General features: G+C 38.1%; 1 protein-coding gene across 1 annotated transcript; it reads left to right on the plus strand.

Annotated features, from left to right (window-relative positions):
- Nucleotides 1-786: 786 nt before the first annotated feature.
- Nucleotides 787-12,035, plus strand: LOC308679988 (GTPase IMAP family member 9-like; the record flags this gene model as incomplete). The annotated part of the gene is made up of 3 exons (XM_081347862.1): nucleotides 787-878; nucleotides 1,638-2,307; nucleotides 12,029-12,035. The coding sequence occupies exons 1-3, from the start codon at nucleotides 863-865 to the stop codon at nucleotides 12,033-12,035; spliced, it is 693 nt and encodes a 230-aa protein (XP_081203988.1). The 5' UTR covers nucleotides 787-862.
- Between the last annotated feature and the right edge of the window lie 764 nt (nucleotides 12,036-12,799).

Here is a 12,799-nt window from a genome sequence, read left to right on the forward strand (position 1 = left end):
CTAACCAGCAGAAGACACTCGCCGTGTTTAAACCCCAGAATAAATTATTCTATTTTATACTTTTATGAATTCTATTGAGAAACCATGAGAGAAAGGTGAATAAAGACTGAGAGTCAATGTTCTGAAATTATTAATTATGAACTAATGTTTGAACTATGCTGTACAGCTGTGTTTTGCAGTGTTTGTATATACAAAAAAAATAAATTATTTTTAATTATTAAAAAATACCATTATTTTATATGAAAAAGTTAATAATTACATTTTATTGACAGAATATTTTAGTTTGTCTTGTGTATATATATATAATTTTTTTTTTTTTTTTTTTTTTTTTTTGTTGATCAGATTACATTTTAAGCTGTCATATGGTCATGTTACAATGAACCTATGGGGCAAGTTGTCACATTTAATTTCCATTCCTTCAGGGTGTATCAAGAAAAAAATATTGATGAAACAAAACCACCTAATTGTACTAGATGTGGAAAATTAATGTGGGAAAAAATAATTTCCTGAACCCCATGTTGAATTACACAAACTGAGAAAGTCTAAAAGTGTTAGGTTGTGCCCCGCTCTCCCCTACATGATCTTGCTTGTGTGTTATGATATTAATTAGCTCACTGTTCTTACGGTTTATAACCACCAGAGGTCTGCATTGCTCCAGTTTATCATTAGCCTTCCTTTTTAACAATGCACCTGTTTAAAATGAAGTTTTACTTTAGTCATGTGATCACACTTCCCTAACCCAGTAAAAGGAGGTAACAGAGCAATCGAGAATCACTGTGAGAAAGAGAGAGAGAAAAGCACTGCAAAATTAGTGAAGAGATTCTAGAGCAGATCACAAAACATTACAAGGCTTTGAGCAGAAATGGCAACTATTACAGGTCAGTTCAATTTAATCAAGATTTATCTTTATCTGCAAATAATAACACAATTCTAACATAACAACTAAATGGAAAATGTTCTTCACAGATAAAATAACTTTACTTTTTAGGTGATGGCATAAAATAAATATGTTTGATAATATACTAAGAATGCTGTTAAAATATTTAAACCTACTTAAATACATGAAGCAAATAAAATGGCCAGATTTATGCTTACAATATATATAACAGTGTAAGAAGTAGACAGAAATGTATTCAAGTTTAACATAACATTAAACAATATATGGAACATAATATAATTGTATTTTCATGGTTGGTTTTTTCATAAATACGTATCAAGACAAGGCACTCAAGAATTTTACTAAATATATAAAAAGCTAATGAGCCTTCATCAGGGTGTGATAGGATTAGTTGTTTGTTTGTTTCTACAAATTTCCAGTTGTGGACATTTGTGATTGGATACTGAATCCTGACATTTGTTACCTTTAACATTTTAAATGCTGCCATTTTACCTGAGTTACCTGATCAAATATATATGGGCCTACAGTCATTTTTATTTGGGAGAATCTAAAAGTTCTGTCTCAATTTAACTTTTAAACATGGACAGCATGCCAAATCTCTTTACCAAAACTATACTTCATGATTTAAATGATCAAGCGAACTTGTGAAATGGATATTGCAGTAAAGGCACAACTGTGCAGTTGTAGAGTGCATACTAAAATATACTATTTAATAAAACAAGTATCTCTCTTACTTCAGGAAATCTGAGGATTGTGCTGCTGGGTAAAACTGGATCAGGAAAGAGTGCAACAGGAAACACCATCCTGGGCAGAGAAAAATTTGTTGAGGACTTCAATCCAGAATCAGTTACTCGAGAATGTAAGAGAGAAGGCACAGGAAAAGGCTCAAGGGTCGTCAGCGTGATTGACACTCCAGGGCTGTTTGACACATGTATGGGTGAAGAACAGGGAATGAAATCTGACATGATGAATACTGAAGAAAAACTGAAGGCTGAAATAGAGAGGTGTCTGAAGATGTCTGCTCCTGGTCCTCATGTGTTCCTGCTGGTGATCAGACTGGATCAGAGATACACAGATGAAGAGAAGAACACAGTCAAATGGGTTCAGCAGAACTTTGGAGAAGAAGCGTCACGCTACCTTTTCACTCTCTTCACTCATGCTGATTATCTGAAGAATAAAACACTGAAGGATCATATAGAAGAGAATGAAGACCTGCGACAGTTTATTATCAGCTGTGCTGGCAAATATCACTCATTTAACAATGACAACAGATTGAATCAGTCTCAGGTCACAGAACTGCTGGAAAAGATAGATAAAATGGTGGAGAGAAATGAAGGAAAATACTACACTGATGCCATGTATAGACGTGCCCAGAGAAAAGTCACCTGTGAAAAACTAACCAGTGTCTTGTACAGTAATGTGATAATAACATTAGCATTCATAGTAGCAGTAGCAGCAATAGTAGTAGCTATATGGATCATCTTATTAAAAAGAAATCCTGAAGTTTGAGGTTGAAAATCATTAGAAGAACCTTTTCACTTTTCATGTGTTTGTTTCAATGATGTGTACAATTTAGAAATACTGACCTTGTTATATACTATTGGTTTCTTATAAGGTTTAAAAAAAAAAAAATCCTGTCATAACATTGTTTGTTCTCTACATCCTCACTGAAGGCTTTAGTTTACAGTTAAAAGAACTTCATGTAAAGTTCATTTATCTTTGCTTTTTTTTTTATTACTGTAAAACTTTAAAACACTGATTTACAATGGTAGTGAAAGTAATGTATTAAATTTAGTTGATTTATCAAAAAACATGTCAAATGAAAACAGTATTAGTTGTTGGATATCAGATGTTAAATATATCCAAAGTCCGTAGAGTTGTAAAAACTTGATGGCGTGTCTGATTAAAATGGGAAAAATACCAGTCCTTTGCTCTCTTATTTTAAGTTCAGGATGCTTAAGTATGGAGTAATTCACATAACAAAGTTCATGGATTCACATGGAGCAGATTCACAAGATGTAAATGGACAGTTGTTATAAGGGTCATGAACTGGATTATTTTATTATTCTATAGTGTTTCCTGGGGTGCCCTTATAGTGTTAGTATGATTTAACAACAAAAATTGTTATAATTTAGAAATAAAAGGCATTTTTTCCTAGCCTGATTTTAGCCTCTGATTTGAACGCTCTGTTTGAAGGGGTGTGTCTGTGTGAGTGTTCAGTGTAAACGCCCACTGCTGTGATTGGCTGAGAGACTAAAGTGTAAACGCCCACTGCTGTGATTGGCTGAGAGACTTCAGTGTAGAGCCCTGCGCGGGACTGTTTTCTTCATCCCGCCCGCGCCCGCCGAATTTCTGACCATTACCGCCCGCTCCCGCAACGTATGTGTTTCACTCCCGCCCGCTCCCGCAATATGTATGTCCACTCCCGCCCGCACCCGCAAAACTCTGAGAATTTATTCCCGCACAATAATAGAGATGCATTGATTTTGTGTCTTCTCCCGTCCCGCAGGAAAAAACACATTTTTGGATTGCTATTATTGAAGAGATTCATGGGGTTGTTTGTTTAGTTTCCCTGGCCGGCATACTGGACACATACACACAGGATAATGGAGGAAATCGAGTGTATGCTGATTTTGGATGGTTTTGTTTTCGTTTTTGCTGTTTTTTATTCAGGATACTCTGTCTTGCGCGTGCAATGATGACGCAGTGAATAGTGATGCTTCTCTCTGGACAATCAGCAGTCTGTCGTGTTTTCACGTCACATTTTAGTATCGCCTCAGCTCGCCCAGAACCCTGCCGGAGGTGGTACGAAAAAAAGTACCTGGAAGCAGATACAGTTACAACTTTTACACAGTGGAAAACCAAACAAAGGCGAGTCGAGTCGAGTCGAGCCGAAGCGAGCTAGTACTGTGTAGTGGAAAAGCGCCATTATTGACATCTCCATCATGTTGCAAGGCTACCTCCCGATCCCGCAGTGTTTTTTTTTAGCCGCCCATTCCCGCCCGCAGCAAAGTTCAAACCGCCCGCTCCCGAGATATTTGTGTTGGGTCCCGCGGGACCCGGCGGGACTCAATCCCAATGCAGCCCTCTACTTCAGTGTAAACGCCCACTGGTGTGATTGGCTGACATGTTTGCATATGAAATAGCTAGTATTACATGTGGAACTCTCTAGAAAACTTTTACTACGTTTTTACTATTACAGCTATCGAGATTAACTAATTGTGAAAATTAATGATTAAACCATTATATTTAGTTCTATTCCAACACATGAAAGGTTGCAGTGATGAGTATTGAGCAGATGACAGACAGTCATGGTGAGCGGGTGAATGAAGTGATCTCATCATTGCAATGCAATTTCTGCACTCTCACGAATGCTTTCACCAAATAACAATGCAAACACAATGTAAATACAGTAAGAGTTTCGTTGTGCAGTGTAACAGAGTCATTGATTTCATAACGAGTTTTGGCAAGTGTTCAGATAAACTCACGCTGTGTGATTGACAGCTTGGGGAACTGGAAAAGGGTTCTTTCTTTGATCTCTTTCTGTATATATTTTAATCACAGTTTAAATAAGATTATTTTTAACCTACTATGAGAAACGAAGTGAAGTTGATCGTTTAGTCACTGGCTTGATTTACTGGGGGGGGGGGGGGCATGCCCCCCGAAGAAAATTTAGATTTTCTCGATCTACACATGTGCATTTTAAGGTGTTTGAAGGCCAAAAAAAAAAAAGAAAGGGTAACAGTAGCTTGTGTCAGTGGGCAGTAGCATACATTATTTATCAAGCAGATTATTATTATTATTTAACATATCTTTATTGCGAGGATTAACCCCTTGAGATGAGACATCTCGTTTTCGAGGGGGTCCTCCAGTACATCAAAGCAAAAAAGAACCAAAACAACAGAGCAAATATCACGGTCAAAGACAGCACAACAAAACACAACAACACACACACACCAGCACGAACCCCACAAGTGACATGACAAAAAAAACAACCACATGACTAGCATTGCACAAGATCAAGGACTAAGAGTAACACAAACAAGAACATTGATGATGATAAACAACAACAATAATAATAATAAATAAAAAAAATAAAAATGAGGACATAAAAATGAGAAATAGTAAACACATGACCAATAAAGTCCAACGTCAAACAAACAAAACTAGAAACAAAGACAAATGTTCCGAAGATGTTCCCCGAGAGCCCTTCGGAACGCTGTAAGTGAAGTTAAAGAACGGATAGAAAATGGAAGATTATTCCAATCATATGGTGCCTTAAAACAAAATGCATATTTCCCTACCTGTCTTTTAACTCTAGGAACAACAAAAAAGATCTGATCATTGTGTCTCAGGCTGTATAGCGAATTATAGAGCACTAAGTGTTGCTTGAGATAAACTGGATAATTAAAGTAAAAACTTTTAAAAATAAACTGTGGCCAGTGAGACTGTCTCCTGGCAGAAGGGGCAAACCAGGACAACTGTCTGTACAACACACAGCGGTGTGTCCTAAAGGGACAGCGGAGAACAAAACGGCAAAGACTGTTGTAGACCACATCAATGGAATGCAAACAAGAAACAGTAGTGTTCTGATAAATAATATCAGCATAGTCCAAAATAGGCAGGAGCAGCTGTGAGACTATTCTTTTCCTGACCAGAAAATTAAAACAGTTAACAGATTGATAAAGTATTTTAAGACGGGAGTTGAGTTTGTTTGTCATTGCTTGTACATGAGTTTTAAAAGATAAATCAGTTTCCAGCCAAACACCAAGATACTTAATGGTCTTAGTTGACTCTAAAGGAGAGGAGTCGAGAAAACAAAGATTAAGGTTATTTTCACCTATATCCAAGGCTTTTCTATGGAACAATAAAGAGTAGGACTTTGATTTATTAAGAAGAAGTTTATTAGCCAATAGCCACTGCTGTACAGAATTGAAGTCGTGCTGTAGAGAGAGGTTTATCCCGGAGATGGTAGGTTTACTACAGTAAATGACTGTATCATCTGCATAAAGATGTATATTACAGTCTGTACAGCATAAGGGCGTATCATTAACAAAGATAGAAAATAATAAAGGTCCCAGAGAAGAACCTTGAGGGATGCCTTTCACTATGCCTGTATAATCAGACTGACAACCCCTGTAGGACACACCCTGACGACGATGATGAAAATAACTATTAAAACAGAGTAAAGATGATCTCGAGAGGCCAATATCATGCAATTTATCCAATAGAAGATAGTGATCAACTAAATCGAACGCTTTGGAGAGATCTAAGAAAATGGCACCAGTACACAGATTGTCATCAAAGCTAGAAAATATATCATTAGAGAGTTTTAAGAGAGCAGTGGTAGTGGAGAAGTATTTTCTGAAACCTGATTGGCATTGAGTAAGTAAATTATTATCAGATAGATAGTCCGATAATTGATTAAAAATTATTTTCTCAAAGACTTTAACCACACTATTAATTATTGATATTGGCCTATAATTATTCAGAATTTTTAAGTCTCCACCTTTGTGCAAAGGAATGACTTTAGTACATTTCCAAGCGAGGGGCACTTCACAGGTATCAAATGACATGTTAAAAAGCACAGCCAGTGGGGGTGCTAGTACATGCGAGGCAAGTTTAATAAACTTACCCTCAAGGCCATCAGGGCCAGGACCACTGCTTTTGGAAAGCTTATTAATGGCCTGTTGAACATCCGTTGATCTGACCTGTCTAAATTTGAAAGAGCTACCGCAGGGTTGGCTGTTAAGCCTCGGGTCTGCATCAAAAACAGGAGGTTGAACAAGCGGTGTTTGAGAAAAAAGCAAACTAAAGGCATTGGAAATCACGGCTGGATCATTAGTTGTTTCATTATTAATTATCATATTATTTGAAGTATTATTGGACTCTACCAACTAGTGTGTTAACTCTCTCCAGAATTGCTTTGGGTTACTTAGATCATTTGACAGGCTATCTCGGTAATAGTTAGCTTTAACATTTCTTGTTTGAGTTGTGCATAAATTTCGTAATCGTTTATATTTCTCCCAGTCATCAGACAGTTGTGTATGTTTATGTTTAACCCAGGCCCTATCCCTCTTTTTAAAAAGATTAATAAGATCACCATTAACCCAAGGCAGATGATGGCCTTTAACCTTAATGGATTTCCATGGAGCATGTCTGTCAATAACTAGCCCAACTTATTAGATAACAGATTCTTAAACATGAGAATCAATTTAAATGTCGTAATAAATGATCCAAACTACAAATGGAAATGCAGATTCCTGAATCAATCAATGAATCAATGCCTATGGACTAATCTGTTCAATTAATGGTTCAATTGCTCACTCATAAAGTCAGTCACTTTGCCACCCACTGGCTTAATGATGCAAATTGCACAAACACAGGCAAGCGGAGCGATACAAACGGTGAAAAGCACCAGTGCTGATACTAGTGAAATATCCGAACACATTTCAGGTATACAAATATATATATTTATACAATAATAATGCCAATACATTTAATAGGAGCCTGGTTAGTACCTGGATGGGAGACCTCCTGAGAAAAACAGGTTGCTGCTGGAAGAGGTGTTAGTGAGGCCAGTAGGGGGCGCTCACATTGTGGTTTGTGTGGGTCCTAATGCCACAGTGTGGTGATATATGCAACTATATAAATGTAATGTATTATTATTATTATTATTATTATTGTAGTGTCCACTGTCATTGACAAATAACCTACAGTATATCTGTGTTAAATATGAATAAATTGTAATTATGTTAATCTCATTCTGGGCACAGTATGCAATACCTCCTCTATCATGTCCATCACCTTCTCTCTTTCTTCTTCTCTCAGACTCTTTATATTGATCTGTATAACTTCCCTTCCCAAAGCTGAGCTTTGATTGATACTTTGAGATTTGAGATTTGCAAAGCTCTTTGATTGAGCTTTGCAAACTGATTATTTCTGTCGGTCATTTAAAACTTCTATCGTAAAACAGCCGTTTAGTTTAGCTGCTTGCATGTTATCTTGCCTGTATGACCGTTGACTGAAGCATGAAGTGCGTCACGCTGGAATTCGCGCTTTGCTCGCTTCTGTGAACATAAAGCCTGTCTACTGTGATTTGATTGGTCATCTGGTCACTCGGTGTTTGAGTGCTGAAGCAGCTCAGATGAGAAGGTCGGATATCGTCGCGATGTGCGAATCATTGCCACACCAAATTAGAGTTGATATTAGGCAATTATTTCATTAAATAAACTTCATTATATAGCTACACTTAGAAAAACTACACTGTAAAAAATGTCTAACCCTCCCAAATAAAAAATTTCAAGTGACCGATAACATTTAAATTTTTCAATTGGCCCAAGTGAAATTCTGTAAATTATAAAATTAAATTTACAGATTTTCACTTGGGCCAATTGAAAAATTTAGATGTTATCGGTCACTTGAAATTTTTGATTTGGGAGGGTTAGAAATTTTTTACAGTGTACAGAGGTCCAGACCTCAATGGTGGGTACGGCCCTGCTTACATATTGGTGGCATTGCTGGCATATCCATATCGTAAAAGTCTGTTTGCAAAGCCTGCGCCGAAATGTACCAAATAAATTAATCCATAGTGAAATGTACCAAACACATACAAATAATGTACTGCTGAGACATTCACATTGTTGAAAGAAAAAACAGTATCCTAGCATAAGAATCCTTTGGAAGGTGATTGCATTGGAGGTTTAACCTCGGGGACCTCAATGGTGGTTACTCAAGGCCCTGCTTACATATTTGTGGCGTTGCTGGCAGAACTCGGAGCTCAAGCCGAGCCTCGGGTTCGAGCCTCCTCCAAAGACAGTAAGCCATGTTAGTTAACTATTAACCTTTAAAGGACAAGTTCGGTATTTTACACTTAAAGCCCTGTTTTCAGATCGTTTCTGATGAAATAGAACGGTTAAGATTAAAATTTGGACACATGCTGCTGTCCCGAGAATGTTCGGTTTCTTTCGCTTTCCCCCCCACCTCCAGAATGGCTGCATAGGTGCACTGGAACAATCCTTCCTAAAACGCATTAAACTTTCGTTTACAAAGACGTGAAACTCACCGAGTGGTCAGGGGTGTTCACTGATATGCTCACACAAAAATCGCTGCAAAAGATGCTTTCTGTAAAGCTGCTTTAAAACGATGTGTATTGTGAAAAGCGCTATACAAATAAATTTGAATTGAATTGAATTGAATAGGCTACGTGCACAAGCGTCGCGACGAACTTCCGCTATTGTCAGAAGTTGGCATATCAGTTTCCGGTTTACGACTGTCTTCATCGGCATCCGCTATAAACAAACAAGATGAGTGCTGCTGTTGTACGAAATAAAGAGATATAATGTGCGTGACACATCTAAGTTTCTAAGAACTGTAGGTGGATCTAACGGCCGTTTCACACATACTCCGTGTGCAGTGTGTGTGTGTGTGTGCGGTGCAGGAGCAGCATGCGCTATAGTGCTTCACATATGATGCGTTTGCAGTGAATAACTGATTCACGGCAGTACCACAAACACTTACTATTTTTATTTAAAATCTAGAAGTTACCCTGCAACTTTTATTTAAAAAAGTTTAGTCAGCATTGCGATTCTCTTTGTATACATATACACTCTTTATTGGACGCATGCACGTTTAAGTACAATTTAAACAACGTAGGGCTATTATTCCATGCATTATTTATATTAAGTTGCTCAAGCAAGTGGTCAAATATTTAACTGTAAATTGACAAGAACAGCCGACTCTTATGCCTTTTCTTTTCCATTTCAATTTTAATAAAATAAATCTTGCATGTAACAAAGAACTTGTTTTTCCACCTCCACGAATGAGACGAGTGTTGTTCATTATGTCGCCTTCTTGAAGTAAATTGCAGTTTACCTTGCTTTACCCTGGTCCTCTAGAAAGATGACTGTGAAAAATAATAGTAGGCCTATATAATTAAATGCATTTATGGTGAGATTACTACATTTTATTTAATTAAACGCATTCATGGTGAAATTACTACATTTTCAGGTCAATCTTTGTTAATTTTGACCACGAAACATGCGCTGTCACTTTAATAGGCTCTATGCACGATCGCTTCCGCGTTTTTCTCAGCCCGCCCAGTTACATCCGGTGCTGCGTCAGAAGCCGTTTTTGCATTAGGTGGAGATAATGGCAAATTACACTCTCTGTTTACAAGAACTTCCAGCGGTTAACGTGAATGATGTTAACAATATTGTGAGGCAGTTAACGGTCACATATATGAGTAAGAAAGAGAAATTCTTTAAATTATAAATTTCGAGCTACATCAACAACTTTGAGGGTGAGTATTCTCTCATATCGCAGGAAATCCGAATAGCGAATCAGTTTCTAAAATCGTTGTCTCCGTTTCTGAGAAAATGAATTTTATTAAAGTGAATTGTCCTATAGAACGCGCTATGCGGAAGTAAAGACGCCGGCTGAGATCCTACCGGAAATACGTCAGCAGCGTTCTTGCATAGAGCCTATTCAGCGTTTACTTTGCAGCACAGCAGAAATAGACTCGGTGTGGAAACGATCTCTGCACTGCTGTAGCCTATACGTGCCGCACCTGGAACGGATCGACGGACTGCAACCGCGTGCAGTGTGAAAGCTCTAACCTGTTAACATGGGTACGTATAAGGAGCACTGCTGTGTGCCACTTTGCTCTGCTTCAAGTCGCTAACAGCCATTTGAGCTTCAATTTCGCAGCACGAAATAGACATTTTGGGCGACGCGCAAGTAGACCGGAAACAGATATGCCGACTTCTGGCGTCAGCGGAAGTTCGTTACGCTTGTGCACAGAGGCTATTGAATTTTAATTCTCAGTTCATGACTTTAACGGATGTACAGGATGGTCTTAATTCACTACAAATATATAATGGGATAGAAGATATATTGCCTGATAAAAGTTGAATAAGGCCACTTGGAATGGCATCAAATACTACTGCAAACTCTTTAGTACTTACAGGTATCGTATAATGATTAAGGAATTCACAGTAAGTAAAGAAATGTACATCATTCTTAAATAACTGTCTGACTAAAATTATACCATTATTGTACCAGTTTCTGTAAAATAAAGATTTATTTTTAAACATAAAATTGTCACATACTGCTCTGAAACAAAAAGCTTGAGGATCCAAAGGCAGTATTTATTTGAAAGGGCAATCCAAGGACTTAATCCAGATAACAGGCAAGAGGTCATAAACACAAAGTAAGCAGTCCAAACAAACAAACAAACAAACATGTAGGCAGGCAGGCAGGCAGGGAGCACAGGCAAAAGGGTAATCCAGAGACAGTGAAGAAATCCAAAACCAAGAGACATAAGACCAGGAAAACGCTCAGAGATGCAGTGTAAACAACTAACAAGACTTCGCAGGGAATGAATGTGAAAACCAGGCTTATATGGGGTGAGCTAAACAAGGTAAAGACATACAGGTGAATGTGATCATGGCTGATTGGTCTGGCCAAAGGATTATGGGAAATGTAGTTTGTGGATGTGTGGTGATTGTCCGGGTTGGAGCCCTCTGATGGTTATCCTGGGCACTCTCACTGGTGATCATTACAAATATATTTGTTGTTCCACAGATTTGTGTGGAGAAAAGTTATGCTTGAAAATGAGCATCCATAATAAAAAATAAAAAACTGTCTATGAAAAGAAGAAAGTTTTATCGGAACCTTGTTCACATCAAAATTACACCTCAAAAAATATTCTTAACCCCCCAATTTATCAAATATTAAATCAGGGATGATATTCAAAATATTACCTTTAGAAGTCAAGTAGTTCTTTATCCATTTGTTCTTAAATGCGCAATTAGCAGTATAGTCAAGTACATATAAACCACCATCCTCAATTGGATTGCATAGAACTGTTTTTTTTTTTGTTTTTTTTTAATAATGTGGTGTGTTCTTCAAAATGAAATTGAACAAAATAGTATCCACCTCTTTTATGACCGATTGTTGAACATCTAATGTAAGAGCTGTAAACACTAAGCGTGACAACCCTTCAGTTTTGTTTAATAATATTCTTCCTTTTAATGATAGATCTCTCATTAACCATGAATTATTTTTTTTAATTATTTTCTAATAATTGGTGTAAAATTTAAATTACTTCTCTCCTTTTGATCTTTACAGATCTTAATACCTAAATATTCGACCATTTATTTTACTGGAATACCAAGTATGTTATTATGATTACATGTTTTCAAAGGAAATTACACACATTTTTTAATGTGCGGAGTCGTGTGCGCATGTGCGGAGTGACTGGGAGGAACGCGTGAGTGTTTGAGCGAGTGGCGGCGTGTTTGAAATGCCCCCATCGAGGAAAGGCCCGACACCGGAGGAGTTCGAGGAGATAAAGCTCTCTCTCCACTCCCTGTGCGGCGATGTGACTGCGGTCAGAGCGCAGCAGGAGCAGCTCCTGGGGCTACTGGAGGAGGTGAAACAACTACGCCTCCAGAACGCGAAAAAAGACCAGCGCATTGAGGATATCGAGCGGCGAGTGGATGAGCTGGAGCAATACTCCCGCGTGAATGATGTGGTCATCACCGGCATCAAGATCAGGCCGCGCTCTTATGCGCGTGCGGTGGCCGCGGACAGCGGGGAGCTCAGCGACCAGGAGATACAGTCGGTGGAACAACAGGTTGCTTCCTACCTCCAGAGCAGGGGGATAGAGACGGGCCTGGAGAACATCGAGGCGTGTCACCCACTGCCCACGAAGAACGGGAGACCACCCGCGGTCATTATGAGGTTTACCAATCGGAAAAAGAAAATAGCACTTCTGAAGCAAGGATGCAAACTGAAAGGCACAAATGTTTTTATAAATGAACACTTGACAAAGAAAAATGCTGACATCGCAAGGATTGCATGACAACTTAGAAAACAAGGCAAGATTCAACAAACCTG

Source organism: Scardinius erythrophthalmus (genome assembly GCF_964197995.2).
Source record: "Scardinius erythrophthalmus genome assembly, chromosome: 19".
Taxonomy (NCBI): Eukaryota; Metazoa; Chordata; class Actinopteri; order Cypriniformes; family Leuciscidae; genus Scardinius; species Scardinius erythrophthalmus.